The sequence below is a fragment of the Diadema setosum genome, chromosome 18 (assembly GCF_964275005.1).
Source record: "Diadema setosum chromosome 18, eeDiaSeto1, whole genome shotgun sequence".
Classification (NCBI taxonomy): domain Eukaryota; kingdom Metazoa; phylum Echinodermata; class Echinoidea; order Diadematoida; family Diadematidae; genus Diadema; species Diadema setosum.
In genome coordinates this window covers 22,769,086-22,789,399 of record NC_092702.1, presented here as the reverse complement: position 1 = coordinate 22,789,399, position 20,314 = coordinate 22,769,086, and the positions used below count along the sequence as shown (strand labels likewise).

The 20,314-nt window shown below is 39.7% G+C and overlaps 1 protein-coding gene across 1 annotated transcript in view; it reads right to left on the bottom strand.

The window, feature by feature from the left end:
- Positions 1 to 20,314, bottom strand: part of LOC140241837 (BTB/POZ domain-containing protein KCTD9-like) — a 90,455-nt gene that overhangs the window by 54,366 nt on the left and 15,775 nt on the right. The window contains exons 4-9 of the mRNA XM_072321592.1: positions 19,496 to 19,619; positions 15,994 to 16,052; positions 15,112 to 15,243; positions 13,497 to 13,660; positions 12,246 to 12,395; positions 10,446 to 10,551 (exon numbers count right to left, since the gene is read on the bottom strand). Coding sequence (XP_072177693.1) covers positions 10,446 to 10,551; positions 12,246 to 12,395; positions 13,497 to 13,660; positions 15,112 to 15,243; positions 15,994 to 16,052; positions 19,496 to 19,619 — 735 coding nt within the window. The remainder of the gene's footprint in view (positions 1 to 10,445; positions 10,552 to 12,245; positions 12,396 to 13,496; positions 13,661 to 15,111; positions 15,244 to 15,993; positions 16,053 to 19,495; positions 19,620 to 20,314) is intronic.

Below are 20,314 nucleotides of genomic sequence, written 5' to 3'. Positions count from 1 at the left end.
CTGATATTGGCCCATGCAAACCACACATTATGAAGCCCAGTTTATGTGGGCACTACACTAAGCCATGCACAGTTATCAAACCTGCAGATAACCATAGCAACAACTAAACTAAGTGCATGCATGCTACGACAGGCAGACATAAAATGGCGATAAGAAAAGACACAGCAGTCTCATGATTTGCCTCAAATGCCTCATCAGAACAAACCTTTAATCATTTGATCCATAATATAACCCTTTTTCAAGAGTTCCACGTACATAAAGCCACGATGTCTACCCTATTAACCCGTTCCTTCCGCAATTCTCTGAGTGCCTTTAATGCCCCCAAACGAGATTCTTTTTGCCGTCGACAGAGAGGGAGACAGGTTGGTAATCCACCTGTGTGAAGGCAGTCAAGCGGTACATTGTATCCCCCTTTCCACGGTCCACTGCATGTGCCAGTGAACAATGGAAATATCGATCGGGTGCGAGGTATGAATAGAGCGTGCGCTGATGAGCTCACAGAATCTTTTGTTCTACACAAAACCAGGTACCTGAACGAGGTGACTGGGGTCAGCGAACCCAGATATCTAACTGATTTTAGCCTTGATCGCTAGGTACATGTTCATACGAGTTAACAGCAGAACAAGCGAAAAACTAATTCGGGAAAAAGGTACATAATACTGTGAAATACGCATTTTTCAAACAGGAGGAGAACGAATGCTCATAGAATAAACTCTGATTTTTTTTTTTATCAAACCCACTTTTCTGGGCATTTTAACACAAAGAAACATGAATTTAGGCCACTAAAGCAGGCACTCTTGTCTTCATTTTGGGAACATGGTATACCAGGTTCCCGTATATCAGTTGATCCCACGGGAACCTGGTATACCAGATTCCCGTAAGGAACGGGTTAATGCATAGAAAGAGGCAGCTATGCTAACTCACACACACTGTTGTGCATGTTAGCAACATGCACATTATGACGACACTATCTGCAACAATTGTGTTAAGTTAATATATTTTTCTCATGTAATTCATGCCCCCGTGTCACACACAAGCACACACACTGCATGCATACTATGCACGAACAGGGAAAGTATAATGAGCAGCATGCGGGGAATGTGACCACATATCGCTCTAAACGGGTAGTACAGTGTAAGTGCATGTGTAGAAGCCCACGAAGCCCGATATTAAAGATGACCACCTCTGCGTTACGTCTCACTTCCTATAAACGGCAAATGTTAGATTGCAGTCAGCATAATCTATCGGGAACTGGCAAGAAAATAATCCTTCTGGTAAGGAAATTAAATCCCTGCAATTATTTCTAAGAATTTACTTATTATTTGTAGACATTAATAACGAACAATGGAAGTGTTTCAGCCAGACTTGTCGCGATAAAGCAGTTCATGGTTCTGATTAAGTGGTGGAAATAACATAACAATGTTAAAAAATTTGTAATCAAGTTTTGTTGCACTAAAGCGAGGTTCCTGCAATAAAAGGGGTTCCCGATTAACGGGTGAGCCCTGTATAGAAATCAGCAACTAGAGGGAGAAAGAAAATATTGGGGGGGGGGAATGACAAAAATCTAATCTAAAGTGAGAAAATAATAACATGAAGATTTATGCAAAGACACACAATAAAGAATTCATATCATCATCAAAACATGATAAAGAAGAGTTATTCAATTTGGGTGTTAAAATGAATTCTGTGTATAACTTACAGTTCCTTTATATGCAATATTCTGGAAGCCACAGCATGTTGCACCACTGCACTTTAAGCTTATGGGGATGGAGGGAAGGAGGGTTATTCTCAAGTTACATCAAAATTGACATGTCGACATAGTACTGGTACAATGTACTATTGAGGTTTCAAGTGGTCTGTTTGGCAAACTGACAGCCACAAGGATCCGCCTCATGAAGGAAGTTTTGCTGTCAGAACAAAGTAGAGAAACATACTCCAATTAATGTCTCTCTTTTTCAGCATTTTTTTCCATTTCTCAATTCTTTCCCTCATTTTTCAACCTCGCATCCATCATACGCAGTGAGATTTAGTAACCACCACTGGACTCAAAGCTTTAAACTGAGGAGGGGTTTAGTTATTCCCAAGTTTATGTCAAAATTGACATGTGCAATTACATTTGAACTGAAGGAATCAAGTGGCCTGGTCGGCAAACTGACAGAAACAAGGATTTGTCTCACCAAATAAGGTTTGCAGTCAAGATTGACAGGAGTGAGAAATTTCACTTAAGCATCGTTGTGGGTACCCTCCTCCCACACAGTCACCATTTTTATTTTTTCCAGTGACAAGAGACCCTTCATAATAGACTAGTTCAAATTGACTGTGCATGTACAACCTGCACAAATTTCAGAGTGGTTATCACATTTCCTGGAATTACACATTCTAATTATGTTCCAAGAAAGAAATCCATACAAGATTGTCCGGAAGGAAGAACTTACATTAACCAAAAAAAATTAAAAAAAAAAAAATAAATAAATAAAAAATAAAATAAATAAATAAATAGATAGATAAATACAAAAAATAATAGAGAGAAAGGGGAAAAAAAAGTCCTCCAAGATAAGATATCTGGCTCACATGATGCCAACATCAGAGTTCCTGCCTCTCCTCTGGCTATATTCAACTCCCAATTTATGACAAGAAAAACTGAAGCAAAGACACATAATAATGCATTACAAGGCAGCATGTATGCTTACTGATTGAATTATGTGTCTGTAGGGGATTGGCATCTGGCAAACCATCAAAACATTTTCTGCAAGAAGTGACTGGTCAACAAGTCTATGGCTCATCAGTGATTTGTCTGTGAACCATACTGGATAGGATCACTTTAGACAAGTTTAGAAGAGTATAACTATCTGTGACCCCTGACCTTCTACAGATCTATATCAATATCCCATAAGAAGTGAGATGTTCTGGTACATTTTATATCTGTATTAAGCACAACAAATGTAATATTTTATGACTTCATAAACTGAATCATGCCAAATATTCTTGAAAGATTTTCTCTAAAATGTTGCAAAGTGTACAAAATCCATAAATCTGACTCACTGTATACTGGCAGAGCTGCCTATGAATTCTTGCTGATGTATGCAGTACTGTGGGCACACAGGTTTTTGCATTTTTTTGATTCTCAAAAATCGACAAAGCTTGACAGAACGTGGCTTGATCAATTCTAATCTTCTCCATCATACTGTAAAACATGATATACTCATGGCATGAAATTTTCGCGAATTGCCACTGGCATTCAATGCATATAGTGTAGACATCACAAGAATTTTTCCGTGCATTTTAATTTCACTAATCTTGGCTCTCGCATAATTAAAATGCATGCGAACATTCCTCGTTTTACAGTATCTGTAATGTTTCGGCAGCCTGATTTATATCCCAATCAATTGAGGTCGGAGAGTGAGCTTGCCACGAATGTTTCACAGTCACTCTGCTTGTTAGCACCAAGTCCTGATAAGCATACAAATCTCATCAAACGATTGGTTCGATTGCAAAAGCTGTGTATCTCATCTGCCTGGAAATGTGGTAAGACCATAGTAGCATCGTTCTATCATTGTTGCCTTCAGGGTGGGTGGATTGCGGGAAAGTTGCAGTGCAGTCGCCTCGTAGGCCAGAAGTGGAGTTGAAGGGCGATACTGCTCCACTTCGTGAAATTTTCATAGTTCACCAAGATTGCCATTGGTGCCTTTCAAGGGAGATGGGAGTCTCACAATTATTTCATTGTTATATCCCTCATTTAGTGAAACCCTGTTCATAGCATCATGTGATGAAACATAATATTGCTATGACATCAATAATGTTATAATGCAGATGGAAAAAATGCAACATACTACCATGACATCATGCCTAGTATAGTGCAGTATACCATTCAATGGGATCATTTACGCCAACTTTTTGGGGCATAAGGAAAATTTCAGATATGAAAGTACTAAATTACAGGCACACACACATAAACCCAGAACAAATAAACAACAACTGAAATATCCACATGAAACATAGGATTTGACATGATCCTGACAAACATCTCATCTCAGATCAAAGTATTTGTTTTTAACCCATTGAGGATGGGCTGATTTTGCTTTAACACACATTTTCCATAGGAATCTGTCCAACTCAGGACTAGTCTTCAACGGGTTAAATGATTTTGTTTTCCTCTTCTTCTGATCTGGAAAAGTGATAAATATGATGTGTTCAAACAATGTGAATAAAGCTAATCAGCCTTGTCAGAACCACCATTTAAAACTGTAATTTACATTCTACAAAAACAGGCCAGTGGTTGGTTATCTGGAAAGAGTTACAGGTATCTATAAACAGAAGGACTGATTTGAGAGCTCCTGCAATAAGCACCTTTCTTGCAAGCCGGGCTCAGTTGCATATTAAAAAGTTGAGATCAAATTTGAGTAAGAGAAGCAAACAAAAGTCTCTGAATACTCAATTCTCGTTGGGTGATACCTGATGTACACTTTGGCCCGAATTTACGAAGGTGGTCTAGATTTAAACCATGGTTTATGTATATTTCTTCTGCGTAGATATGATTGACAGATTGCGTACGCTAACAGGCATCCAGTAAAAAAAAAGTGCATTGATGCGCGCATGTATTTGTATGCCTATTTAACGCTTATTTTAGACCATGGTCTAAATTTGTACCATGGTCTAAGTTTAAACCACCTTCGTGAATTCGGGCCTTTATGTTGCTTTCCTGATCTGTATGTTTAATTGCACCTTTTGAATGCAACAGGGCCCTGGGGCTGCCTCCTGTTTAAAATCTTTCTTGCATTCTGGGTTTGCAGAAATCTACATGTACTTCAATCACAACACACTGAAGCCTCCATTTATTATATTTTTTCAATTAACCAATTTCAAAAGTATTTAACACCACTCCAAACACTGAGTTTGGTGTTCATATCATGTGTGTAAGACAGTACTTTCACATATCATCAATGTCACTGCCTTGAACAGCAAAAGGTTTCCTATCTTTACTTGCGTGATAATAACCATACCCCAATTGATTAATTGGTAGCTCTTACGGCAATGCTTGTGGGTGTATAAATCTGGCATGACCACTGTCTAGGAAGGGCCAAATACACTTTCAGGTTGACCAATAGGCAGCCAATTACATTCTCTCGACAGCTGAGGCATATGCTACCTGCATCTCCGTCTCCTATTTCAAAAATAAAATTAGGGAGCTTTATTTATTCAAAGTGTTTACATGCTGAGACTACATAGTTATCAAATACTGGCCATGACTGATGTGTAAAGCTGGTGTAGCTAATCTTTTGTTGTTGTTTTTTCTTTCTGTCTTTCTTTTGTATTCCAGGGGTTATAAGAACTATCAGAATAGGTATCATTAACCTCTCTCCACGGAAAGCAAATAGGAAAATGGTGGTATATGTTGTGCTAGGAAGATGATTAATTGCTTGATGGTAACTGTATGGGGTGTACTTAAACAAGAACAAAATATATATATATACAGCATGAGGATGTACATTGATGAATTGTTTCAAAGTCCATGGCAGTGCACAATGTATAAAAAATTGATATGTGATTCACCAGTACCTAACTCTCATAAAGTCACTTGATACAGTGTATATCCTCCAAGGTCCACCACATGATATATGAGTATACCTCCTCTCCAAATGTCAAATCTTTGCTTTGAATCTTTCGGGTGTTTATGACGCATACTGCTATGACCCTTTGAACGAACTCATTGCGTCAGGGCCAGATTTGCTGCAATTGGATTTTGGAGCTGTGCGATTGATTGGTCACATGACCTTCTGCTGGGGCTATGCGCGTGGTAGTATTACAACGATAACAAATACGCACAGAATGTTGTTAACTAAAAGGGCACTCCTACAGCGGAGTAAGGAAAGGTGATGCAAGGCTGGTCCATGTGTAACAGTGGTCCATGAGGAGCGTTGTTGCTCAGGCCGGCCCAAAGAACATGTGTCAAAAGATTGCAAATAACAAAGCCGCCTTGGGCCGGTCCGAGGCAAGATCCAAAAAGCAGACTTACGGCTGAATTTCACATGTAACAGTTGTCTCAGATTTCATTTACTAAAACTTCTTCTCTCCCTATCTCTCTCTCTCTCTTTCTTTTGTCTATGCTTGATCATACTCATGGAAAAATCAAACCAGTCTGTAAGCCCGACGTGACCCTAATTCGCATAGTCACTCCAGACATGCTGGCAGTGCAGCAAAATTAAAACCAAAGAGTAATGGCCAAACATAGAGATTTGTTACTTCGCAAATGCAGCAAGCAGAGTGACCTTCTACAAAAGCTGCAGCAAAGCGGTCACTTTAGCATGAAATCTGTGACACACAATAAGAAATGTAGTCATGCATCTCCATCAGAGATAGTATGTAGATATTAGGGAGCTTTAGATTTGCGATGTGGACGTTTAAGGCTATGATCGCATTGGTCGTTCTCCGCTCTCCGTGCGTCATGTTGCCAACAGCTTTAGATCACACAGAGACGTAACTTATCCCAAGGAAAATGGCCTCCCATAGGAACAGGGCATCTAGTAGCTCTCTGCGTCATTAATTGAGCAGACGTAAAAATAGCCTAGAACGCGTAGCTGATAACTCAAGATGACGCAAGCTAAAAATAGATCTATTTTGATGAGCAATTTTGCACATGCGCAGAACTTTTTTTTTTGTTTTTTGTTTTTTGTTTCCTGTGAACATCCACATGGCAAAAATCTAAAGCTCCCTAGTATTGACACTCATGTGCAACAAGAAGTATTTCTGGAGTTATGTAACGATATCTATTACCTGTAAAGCGTGTGGCATGATAATTATCCACATCTGATGTCACAGCATAATCTTTGTTTCCCAGATGGAGCCTATCTGCGCAGAGAACTGCAACTCATATGTCAGTTTGCCAGCTTATTTCAAAATGCATTCGGAGACCAATAGGTAGGTATGCATTTTTCAATTCACCTGTCACTGCATTATGCTGGATAAAACCTGAAATTTGGGTGTGCATTCATTCATTTTTGCCATGTTTGGCAAGGCCGAGGGAAAACCTTGTGGTTATCATGACAATGTAATGAAAAAAAAAAAAAAAAAACCTTTGTTATAAAGGTATGAATCAAAATGTGAAAACCAGTGTGTTCTTCAAAACAACAGGAGTAGAAGAATGGCTGGTATATTTCTATAGGGGGTTTCACACCAAGCTTTGCGTAGAGTTGCGTAGAGTTGCGTAGCGACTACGCCGAAATCGGCTGCGTACTCATGAAAAATAATTGTGATGATCCGCGCAGGATTTGCGTAGTCCCGGCGTAGGGTTACGTATGGTTGCGTAGGAAGCGCGTATCAATCTAGCTTATTCGGCGTGTAGCGGGCGTAGCGTTGCGTATATAAACGTAGGTCGGGCGTACAGGCCGCGTAGAGTTGCTTACAGTTGCGGGAAGATGCGTACCGCGGGCGTATGCACAAATTAATGAAACTGCAGAGCTACTTCAGCATAGCCTTCTGCTTCTTATTCCACTAATTGCCTGCTGTTCAAACATGATATGGTGGGGAGGTTAAATCCTTTGCTGGTATCTCCAGTTCTCCAGCATTTAGCTGTCCTAGAAACAGCATTCGCATAAATACGAACGTTTTGCAAAAATGGGAAAAGAGAAGAAAATAAGATGTTGCAAGAATCAGAATTAAGAAGTATGTGGGTCAAATCTCTGATCCAGCGGCGACCAGGGGGCAATATGAACAACTGATGAAAAAAAAAAAACTGCATGCCGACGATGTTTCTTCATTTATCAATTTCATGTGAATTAAGCCACAGGCGTTCAGTAAACTCTTAACACGACATGCACAAGATACAAATTTCAGGAAATCTTTAGAACCTAGCTTCAAACTTGCCATAACCTTCACTTGATCAAGATGACCAGCAGCATTATCATGAAGTAACTTCAGGTTCGTGGAGATGCGTACAATGCTCACCTGCCAGACATGGAACAACTGTAGAGTGGCAACACAAGCCGAGCAGAAAATGAGCAAAGGAGCTACCTCACGGTGCAATGGGAAGATGAGATACCCATCATTTAGATCAGTGTGATTAAATGGCACTTGCAATTGCAGTAGCTTCCTCTACCTTATTAGGCATCCAAGCCACTAATAGCATGAGGAGACAACATGTCTTTATACCGATTCTCCCTGATGCTCCTCCAGAAATCTTTACTAGCCTGCCAACTTTATCTCGTTGAGTTTTCACTCATGTCTGCGTGCGCTAGCCTGGTTGACCACTATACTGTAGCATACCTTCTACCCCAATCTCCATATATATATACATATATATATATGCCTATATATATATATATATTTTTTTTTTTTTTTTTTTTTTTTTTTTTTTGATGACTGATACAGCAGCTTCTTAGCCTCCTTGTTATAGTCTTCATGAGCCTTATCATAGACCATCGGGTGCTATTGAACCCACTCCATTAGAACGTCTACCCTTTCTTGGTCAGTTAAAACTAATAAGGCTGGAAGCACGTTCTGTTTCCTCTACTTCGGTGATTTAGGGAACTTCCCGCTTGAGCTTCATTGCCAGATCAGTTCAAGCAGTTCTGGCGAATTGTCTGCATCTTGATCACTAGAGGTATGTAAAAATGAGCAGGAGAAGAACTCTCGCACCTACCACAGCAATTTGCTCTTCCTTTTCGGCCTTTTGCAGTCAATAGGCCTACATAATGAAGACTCGAAGAGCACAGGAAGATACATTCACCAGCCATTCAGAGTCCAGTGGGATGAATGATATCATTCAGTTTTCAAACATCGATCATATTGAAATGCCAAATCTTCACCAATAATAATAGTCTACGCAATTGTAAGCAACACTACGTAAATGTACGCCAGGTCTACGCAAATCTACGCAAATGTCTACGTAACAGTACGCAACACTACGCCATGTCATACGCGAGCCGAAAAATTGCCTTTGTGTGAACACGGTTTGATCGCGTACTGTTGCGCATAAATGGCGCACAGTTGCGTAGTATTGCGTAGACTTGCGTAAAACCTGCGTATCAGTGCTCTACGCGGAGGGTACGCGAAAAAATTAAACATGTTTAATTTTTTGCGTACATCTCGCGTACGTATTTTGCGTCCCTCAGCGTACTCTTCCATAGAGTTGCGTACTCACAGCATACAGATGCGTAGTGTTGCGTAGTCACTACGGAACACTACGCAACTCTACGCAACAGTACGTAAAGCTCGGTGTGAAACCCCCTTTAGAAGAGATGTCATATGTGTGACTGGGTGACAGTTACAGTACATAAGTAACCCTTCATAGAAACCGGCAAGAGAAGTATTTTGCCTTAAAAGCAAGTGCTGGGCAAGCTAGTCCCTCATTAGGTCACATGCCTTGCCTGAATGCAATGGCACTGCCAGTCTATCCAATATAAGAACAAGACAGCATAGCTCTCTCTCAATGTTTAAGGACACAGAGAAGTGACCAGCATGTTATTTTGCAATCATTGTAAGCAAAGTCAAAGAAGATGGTAATTCTCAGATCCTTACAAATATTTACCAAATTTGTCTTTAATAATGTAGCATCTAGACACAATTAACCCTTTATGTGTTCAGGGGGGTGATTCATAAAGTTGTTCATAAAATTACAAATGACTTACGAGTGACTGGTGATCAGTTCTAGTGCTGAATTATTGAAATTTTGATAAGTATAGCACATCATAACTGATCACCAGTCGCTCGTAAGTTATTTGTAACTTCAAGAACAGCTTTATGAAAAACACTCCCAGGTACTTAGATTAACTTAATATAGGTGCATGCAAAACAGACATCCCATACTGAGATCACTCCAACACATGCAGTGTGCAAAGTACACCTATTTCGTCCTTGTTCAGTCCCTGGATAAAATGTACCATGATGGTAAACAATAGATTTGATTTCAAACCACCTTTGGGGGTGACATAACGTTTGCTCCGACAACAATTGCTCTTGTCTTATTTTGTCCAAGGACTGAGGGCTAGGCTTAGGGCTGTGATAGAGGTTTAGTTTTATTTTGATGTGAGGAATAGGATTAGGGTTAGGGTTATGTTTGTGGGTAGGTTTTATGTTTGGCTTAGTGAGCAGATATTTCATGGGAGTAATTGTCGCAGAAGCAAATGTCATGGAGCCCCTCTGTGACTTATTAGGGCCTGTGAGATCATTCATATTTGAGATTCCAACCCTCTCCCCTATCAACTATGACTTCTTGGAGATAAAAGACCATCAGAGTTTTACCCCATGCGACAATCACAGTATTGGTAAAAGATATTACATAATCCACTGCAATACCGATATTTCTACAGGTGGCCCTAGGTCCACAGAAAGTGCACACTATGGTGGCTTGCAAATTAAGTTTTCTCTTCCATGAAAATCTATGTACCGGTGCGCAGCATAGTGAAATATCGTGATGCGTTTTCAACATTTTTGCAGGTATGCAAGCCTACCTTCCATGTTGGCCTTTGTTCCAGCCGGATCCTCAAAATTGCAGCCGCGTAGTGAAGCGCCCTCTAGGTTTGCCAGGACCATCTTGACCCCTCTTAGGTTTGCTCCCTGTAAATGTTAAAAGAAGGACATATTTACGCCAACAGCTAAAATTGATCTCATCTGACAGTCGAACCTGTCCTTAACGGCCAACTGCCCACAGCAGCCTCTGACTGTGTGGCCACTGCAAAACATTTTGGGAGATGAAATCTGTGTTACAGGCCTTGCATAAGGCAAAAATCTAATCTATCTCCCAAAGGCAACATTTCCCTCCGTACGGCTACCACATACTAGTACTCGATGCCAAGCCACCTCTGTTGATGCCTTAGTATGTTTCTGTACTTTCTGCCAGCAATTCCATATCCTACAAAGCAGTCTTGTTTACAGCTAGCTGAGTTTGTGACTAGAAGAGAAAGAAGCTCAAACATGGAAACACTGATTCTCAAACGCATTTACTGTTTAGATAAGTAAATTAGAAGTGCTATTTATATGTTTTTGCATTTATGCATGCACAAAAATATCAAAATATGTTGCAACTGATTGACAAATTGCCCTACATCGATGTAAACAAGCACTGGAAGAATTCCATGAATCAAAATGTGTGCCATATATTTCATATTAACTGTTCTGCTATTTTTCTTCAGATTCCTTGGATCCACCCACATGAAAGCTTCAAAACCAAAATTCTGTTGATGACATCATCTGTCAATCATTGCTTAACAAAAGACTGGATGATGCAGAAACAGGGAAGTTTAGGGGAAGGTGCATTCTGATTACTTTTGAGGACTCTGGGCCCTGTTGCACAAAAAGACGCAATCAAACTTACGTCAGATAATCAAACATAAATCAGATATCAGCCAATCAGAATTGCGTATTCAAATTTATGTTTGATCTCTACTTTTATGCATCAGAGCCCTGGAGTACCATTTGCTGCATGTTCAATACACCCCTGGCCTTGTCTGTTATAGTTTCCTGTGATTCAGCAATGTTTCATAACCATGCAATATTTGACCCAAAACATACATACCCTCTTGGTAATCATGCAAATTTGACCCTAAGCATACACAGGAAGAAAATGTACACTTTATACCCGTCCCATTATGGAGAGCCATGCACAATGTATACACCGTTCAATGTGGAGTCAACCATGCAACATTCCACCCCTGATGCACAGGACCAAAACTGTATGATTGCCCTGATACTGTAGGTGTTACACATATACATGTAAATCTAGCCTTTGTCAAAGGCCCTCCCACTGCAGTGATGCACAAGGGGCAAGTAGAGGGTCATTATGTGAGACTAGCCAAGCCATCCTGTGAGTGGGCCATTGGAAATCTGTTTCAATTTCTTAATCCATACCTTTGACTTTTACCAAATTTTGCAACCAGCACTGGGTAACAATACTCAAAACAAATTAGCAGAGTGTCGTCCAAAACAGCTCATGCATACAGAAAGTGCTCTAGTCAAAGTGACCAACTTACACATTTTAGATAAAGACATGCATTATTTAGTCTGAGGGTGTGCAGGGTTAGGCTTTCTCCTGGTCATTAGTTGCTAATCACAATCACTGATCCCAACAGGCCCTTAAATGTTATGTAGCTCTTCACTCAAAATATCATTTATATTTTGATGTGATTTTGTCATAATGATTTCATTTGCAAAAGTGGAGAAATAAAACAAAATGAAACTGAAATTGAAAGTGAATTGTCAGTGTGTAAAGGGCAGCATGATCGGATGAAGGCCTTTAAACAAGACTAACATACATCCAACTTGGCCCCTGCTAGGTTGGCCCTCTCCAGGCAGCAGTAAGAAAGGTTAGCTCCAGACAGGTTGGCTAAGGACAGGTTGCTCATGGTGAAGTTGATGTATTTCAGGTCCAGCTTGGACAGGTCTGCACCCTCAAAGTTCATTCCCTGGGCAAAGGGAGGAAAATCATACAATGTAAGATCACCTGTAGAAAATTTCAGAAATGAAAAGTTTTTGTTTTAAAATAAGAGTTTTCTGTTTCTGTGCAAAGATTTCAATGCTCATGGATGCTTATTCAAACCTTCACAGTCAACAAAGAGAAAAATTTGCATGCATGACACTGACATCAGAAAAGAATCCTGATGGTCATTTCCTTTCCTCACCAATGATAACTGTTTTTAATTTCTCTGCGTATTGGTAGGTTTTCACATTTCCATTGCTATGTGATACATCATTCTCTATCTCTGATCTCATTTCTGTAGGGTTCTCCATGAGCTCCTACAACACTGTTTAAGGGCAACGAAGACGCACACTGGAATGGAGCATCTGCTTCAGAAATGCAAAAGATCACAGGTGCAATGTCCCGAAACAAAAATTTTGTAATTTGTTGCTGCATCTGTCATAATCTTTACTGTTCATTAGTGTGTGTGTGTGTGTGTTTGATACAGTGGAGTGAAAGATTACATTTCATTTATATCCTTTGGTGTTTGTACATAAGTTTGTATTTATGGCAAATTCTCAAAAACTATCTAATTGCTAGATATATAACTGATTGGTAAATTGGCAACACAGTTTTATAGAAGTTTGAAGCTCCTATTGCTCTCTCAGTTTGCTTTATTTGTTTGTTTGTTTTTCTTTGCTTTTTTATTTTGTGTAGATATACATGAACTTGAGCACTTCTATCTTGTTTGCTTTTTTTTTCAATATTAGACATAAAGTGAAATTCAGAGGTGCAAATTCAATGATGACAAGATGATAAATTGTGCACCAATCATATTCCCTGGACCTTGATGGGTTAAACCAAATGTTGGTAGTTTGAAAATACCTTAACATTGCAAAGGGAAGATATTCTGTTCCTTAGATGGTTTTTATGACTTACAAAAAAGAAATATAAGAAAAAAACCCCAATATATATTGACTACCCACCCTCACAGGAGATACAACAGACAACCAACAACAACAAAACATAGCTTGCTGGCGAAAGGGTGTGGGGAATACCCTTTAATTCTCTAACATTCTCTCAACAATGAAGGCAATCATTGACATACCTGACAGCGGAGGTCATACTTGGACGGAGCCCCTTGCAGCATGCGTACAAACTCCCACCGTTTCATCGGGGTGTGGTCTCCCGGTGGCTCTCTCGCCTGCATCATTTCTTCCAGCGGCTTAACGAGGGATTGTATGCCGAAGAACTTCACCTCCTCAAGCACGCCTGCTCACCATTGGTTGAACACAGGATTGGATTTTGTTAGAGAAAATGACAGGATATCTTTGTCACATGGGCTTATACCCTAAAACATCTACAGCCGACTCGACTCTGTCTTATAAAAATTGTGATTGAAATCAATTTGAAAAATTATCAAACTTGATTTGAATTTGTGATCAATTGCAAATATCAGTCTTTATCAAACAATCAAACTTGAATTGCAATTAAACTGTATGAAATTTATCAATTTCATAACAATGACACAAAAAAGTTTTCCTAACTCTGGTATCTTTGTATCACAAATTTGAATTTCCAGTGAAGTTCAAATAATTTTTGTGGTAAAGAATCATAAACTCCCTTTTTGATTTCAAAATTTTCATGTCAAGAATGACTAATTGGAAATTCCATGGCAGCCTAAATTCTGTGATTGACTCTTTGTTTCCTACAATCGATTCCAAAACAGTCTTATCTTTTGATAGATTTGCAATTAATTCAGTCCCCCGAAAAAGTTCTGATTGACATCAACAACAACTTTCTCACAGGGTGGATTTGAAATCAATCGCAACGGCAAACTTGATTGGGGAAGTTATGATTGATTTGAAGCAATCCAAACTCTTTATAACACAGGACAATGACTGTGATGCCTTCTCCTTCTCATTCTATCTCTCCATCTCTATTTCTGTCTTTCTCTATCTTCTTCTTCTTCTCTCTCTCTCTTATGATGACAATGTACCCCCAGCCAAAAGAGTCCTGTCTATCTTTGTGTCCTGTACTCTATTCACTACTTGTAACATTCACAGGCCTGCTCTTTACACTGAAGGGCAGAGATGTCTGGAAACTAACTGTCAATAATTTTGTGATTTTGAATTAAACCATTAAAACTGATTTGAACCGGGGTTGAATTATTTTACGCAAATTACTATGGAAGCAGTGACTGCTTGTAAGCCAATTACCAAGAGATCGACAGCTATACGTCTCCTCAACAGGGCAAGGCAATGAGGATAAAATGCCTTGCAACAAGGATGAGAATTCATTGCACAGTCTACTGGTATTTGTATATTGCATCATCAGACAAACGATGATTTGATTCCAGTTTCCTTGTATGAATAAATCTTTAAGAAAATAAAACAGGGAATTAAAGACAAATATTGAGACTAAAAAACAAACAAACAGTACATTCACACATGAATGAATGAATCAAACAAGAATCTATCAACCACAAGACTTTGCTTTTTCATAGATTTGAATTTAAAGAATTATATAGATGTGAGTTTACATTCTCCTTCCCTTTCGCCAGTGATTATAAAAATCGATTCAAATCAATTTAAATCACAAATCGACTACAGAATGCTCCTTGGAGTCATCTTATATCATAGAGTGGTACTCCTGCACATTAAAAATCCATTTAGCTCTCATAGAGATTTCAATTTGTATGAGTTCGTGGTTGCCATGGTTACCTGCTGGGTTCAGCCCATCGTCCATGATGAGCTGGCCATGCCTGAGGTAGTTGAGGATGGGTTCAAAGTAGACAGGACTCCTGTCTATCAGGTAAGCTCCCGAGTGGTCGACTGCACTACTCCAGGGCAAATCTGGAGGAGAAGTGGCAACATTCTGCATCAGTCTGCATTCCTGAGATGTATGGAAACTTCCTCATGAGCAAGAGACACAACACTCTCTTATATTTTTCTTTACCCTTCACTACACATGAACTTTGCAGACCATTATGTATATGACCTAGTTGTGTAGAACACTACTAGCACAATGCATCAAAATAATTGGAATGAGGCCTTAACAAATGCATTTGGAGTGAATTTCTCCGATGGCAACATTTGCAGCATATAAATTATACCATTTTCCGTCTATCTCTCCGACGTACACTGTAGGTAAAAATCATTGGTATTCATAAATATCTTCGATTTTGTGATAATCCTAAATAGCGATGATAGTAAGATATGCAACGCATACAATAAAACAATGCTCCTTCACTATTATATTCATTGTAGGATGCATGTCACAGTGGTCAGGTGTTGGTGCCCTCACCCCCCCCCCCCCCCACCCCCAAGAAAAGAAAAGAAAATTACCCGGATTTTACAATTATCTATTTGTTTGTTTATTTGTAAGGAGGGGTACAGCTAGTCATGGTAAACACTACACTACTAGAGATTTAGTGACCCAATGCCTTGAGATAACCTCTTCTGCACTGACGTCATAAAGGTATTACAATGCAATGAGGGTTATTTACAATACAGAATGTTGAACACAATCTCATGAATTTTGTCTGAACAAGGCAATGTAGGCAAGACCAGTTGTGACCATGAAGCAAAGCAGTTTGTTCTTACCATCTTCAGCAAACATCCTGGCTAACATGCTGTCCCCATCTCTGCCTCGTAAAGTACTCCTGGAAGAATTAAACAAATAACTAGAAATGTCGCTTTGGCGACTGGTATGCCTCCGCCATAATGCATGATTTTCCCAATAGGTCTAGATAGTACATGTGGACACTGTGTGATTACATTTTCACAAAATTGGCAAAATATTGGAATGACAAGTTTGTCACAAATGTGTTGAATGTTCACCTTCCTTGACGTAGGTTTAATTGGATGAATAGGAGAGCATGTATCTAGGGATTTAAGGACTTTAACTTGACTTTGACCCATTCATACATTTAGGCACTGAGTAATTTTCAAGGTACAGGTGTGGAGAAAAAGTGCAATTTCTGGATTGAATAGTAAATTGTTACCATTTTCATCTGGCCCTTGACCCTAAAATTCATAAGATAATTACTTTCAGGTAGAACATGCATAATATGTACTAAGTTTCAAGGTAACTTGAGCCACTTCCGAGATATGGAGGAAAAAGTTAGTTCAGCACTTTCACTTGATCTTTGACCTTTTGACCTTTGAGGCAAAAAGAGAAAAAAAAAACTTTCCAGAGAATTTCTATTAGGTTACACACGCATACACCAAGTGTAAAAAAATAACCCTGCTGGCATTGCATAAATATGAGGGTAATAGTAAAATTTTGAAGTCTTGCACTTGACCTTTGACCCCTGACCTTTGACCCCATGAACCCTACATTCTCTAGATAATCACTTCCAGTCAGTACATGTATATACTATGTTCCATGAAGATACCTTGAACAAATTTCCAAGGTACGGAGAAAAAAAAGAAGTTTTAATATTTTTACTTGACCTTTTGACCTTTGACCTCATGACCCAAACTTTCACCAGAGAATCTTAATTGGGTAATACATGTATACACTAAGTTTCAAGAAAATTTCTTCAGGCATTCAATAGATATGGTGGAAATAGTGAAATTCTACGTATTTGACCCTGACCTTTTGACCTTTGACCTTTGACCTCATGACCCAAACTTTCACCAGAGAATCTTAATTGGGTAAAACATGTATACACTAAGTTTCAAGAATATATCATCAGGCATTCAATAGATATGGTGGAAATAGTGAAATTTTATGTATTTGACCTTGACCTTTTGACCTTTGACCTTGAGCATGTGCACCCAAAAGTTGATAGGCACAACTTCACCCCTCAATACACATACATGCCAAGTTTCATTAGGATACCTCAACAGGTTTCGATAGTTACCTTGTCCACAAAATTCATTACGGACGGACGGAAGGACGGACGGACGGACGGACGGAAGGACGGACGGACGGACAACCCGAAAACATAATGCCTCCGGCACCACTTCGTGGCGGAGGCATAACAAAAACAAACAAGCAAACAAACAAAACCCAAGTGAACATTTTAACTGTTGTCTATCCTCGATTTCTCCAACTTCATGGGGTTCTGTATTTCCAGACCTACCAACCTTTCTGACTGAAAAATAGGGATGATTTGGCTCACAAGTACAGTTGTAGGTAAAAAAGGGCAGTTCCCATAGGAGTGTGTCGTATCAAGAAAAACAGAAAAATCCTGTCGGAACAAGAGCTGGGAATGGTCAAAATTCAGATCCTTTCCTCCAAATTCAGAATGGTTGGGAGGTATGTATTTCACTTCCTTTCTGGCCTTCCAAATGGCTGCCCGGTCTGCAATGTGCACCTGGGTCGGATCATATATCATCAGCTCAGAAGAATTTATTGGCGCTATTGCATTCAAAGATTTGAGTGTGCACAAATAAAGACGAAACAATCAATTTTCATGAAATAAAAAGTTTACTTAATCAAAAGTGGGTAGATTTATAGGCATTGTGCAAAATAACAGGTAAAATAGTGGCCTTGTATTTTTGATTTTTATGATTTAACTGAAAATGAAAATGATTTTTGAAATTTACACCATAATGTAGAGGAGATCAAGCTCTACAATGTGATGCCAATAACTCAATATCCTCCAAACTGTGATAACGTTCTTCTGGTTCTCAGCTGATGATATTACCATGTCCTCTGCAAGTGTCTCTCTCCAGGTCTTGCAAGGGGACTACCCCATGGTCTTGAGCCAGACACTGTGAGATTGGCGCCCGTTTAAACAAATTGAGATCCTATCCCCCTAGGGATGCTACCAGGTAACCTACCAAGTATGGTGAAAATTTGTCATGGGGTTTTCAGGAAGAAGATGAAAGAAAATTGTACAATTTAGGCCCAAATTTTGACCCCCTCTCCTGGTCTTCAAGGGGGGCACCCCTGGATCTGTCACCAAAAAAACAAAACAAAACCACAAACAAACAAACTTGAAACTACAGTCATCAATGTACTTACTCAGAGTATTTACTTAGCTCTATCACTTCTGGTTCCAGACAAGAAAGGGCTTTTTACACTTGTGTTTCTTAACCCCGGACTTTCTCTGACCCAGGACTATCGTTAGTCCCGTACCAATATTTTCAGCTTTTTACACTCGCCAATTAGTCCCGTACTATCTCTTGTCCGGGGCTAAGGAGAAAACTGACCTTTTTACACTCGTATTTCTTAGCCCCGGACTTTCCAAACCACATGAATATTCATAATTACGCTGTGTACTGTACACGTACACGCACGCACCGGCAGCACTTGATTACCTCGTTTCTGATCGGTCAGTGAGGGTCGGACTTCGTCTCCGTTGCTTAGCCCAGGATTATTTTTTCGTTCTGTTTACACTCACTTGCTTGGCACCGCAATTGCGGTGCTAGCACCGCAATTGCGGTGCTAACCCCTGCTATTTTGCAGGGCCAGATAGTACCGTACTATCGGTGGGGCTAGCCCACTTTGGCAAAAACGAGTGTAAACAGAAAGTGGGCTAAGGATAGTCCCGTACCAACGGTGGGGCTAAGGCCCCCCCCTTAGCCCCACCGATAGTCCGGGGCTAAGCAAAAATTTACAAGTGTAAAAAGCCCTGAAGACTTTTAAAGATTCCTTAAATGGGGGGGGGGGGGTGATTGGACCTCCTGGGGAGCCCAGCATGGTGCCCATTTAAGCAAATTGAGATCCTATCCCCCTAGGGATGTTACCTGCAAGTTCAGTAAAAATCCATCATGGGGTTTTCAGGAAGAAGATGAAAATGTAAAAAGTTTACACACGACAGACAAAGGACAGAACACAACGCGTGATGGACGACGGATGACGCACACCGCGCACTGCGAGTAGTCACATAAAAGAAAGACCAAAGAGCAATGTAATGTAAAAGTGGAAATTTTTGCGGTGTTGAAATTTTCGCGCATTTTGCGCAACCAGAAAATAGCGCGAAAATAAAAGCACTCAAATATTTTTGCCTGCCATATGTTCCTGTGCATGATGTCTTGATTCTGCGGAATTAAAAACATGCGAAACTCTTCTTACCCAGCCAAGCGCGAAAAATTAGTCGTGCGAAAATATCCACTTTTACAGTAGTTAATATCCTAATTTTTTTCTCACCTATTGGTCATAAAGTGTCTCCCACCGACATTGAGCGTGATCCAGTCGTTCTGTAGAACTCCATTGGTCTTCTCATGACTGCACATCATCACCGTGCTCTGGCCGGAACGGCTAAATTTGGGGTCTAGATTGGATTCAGGCAAATACATTTTAATGGCAAGTTAAGCAAACCTCTCAAGTGGAGACCAGTTGAGAATGTACGAGGGCGGATGTCTATGGGATATGTGTGATAATATAGCAAAATCACCGTTCTTAATATCTTAAAGGGATCGTATAGTTTTGGTTGAGACCTAATTTCAGGTTTCTAACATTTTTTGGTGAGATAATGAGAAACCTCCTATGAATTATGAAAGAGAATGTAATTCCATGAGGAATTCAACGTTTACTTCATGAAAATTGGTTTTGAAATGGCTGAGATATCCAAAACAGAGCGATTCTATAAAGTGTGGGACCCACCTTTTATTACAATCGCTTTGTTTTACTTTGTTTTGGATGTTTCAGTCATTCCCAACCCGATTTTCATCAAATAAACTTTGAATTTCTCTTAAAATGGTATGCTCTGTACTATTTCATAAGTGTTTTCTTGGTATCTCGCTAAAAGTTAAAAGCCCAATTCTCATCTCCACCAATACTGTACCATCCCTGTAAAAGGATGTCAATGTTATAAGTCAAACATTACCATGAGTACTATAATACATAGTGATATACTGTGCATCATACAGGCAGACAGGCAAGATAGATGGCAGCTTTCAGTCAGTGTGCTACAACTGTACTCGTATCACCATCATCTTGCTGTTCTAATGACAGACAAATCCTACT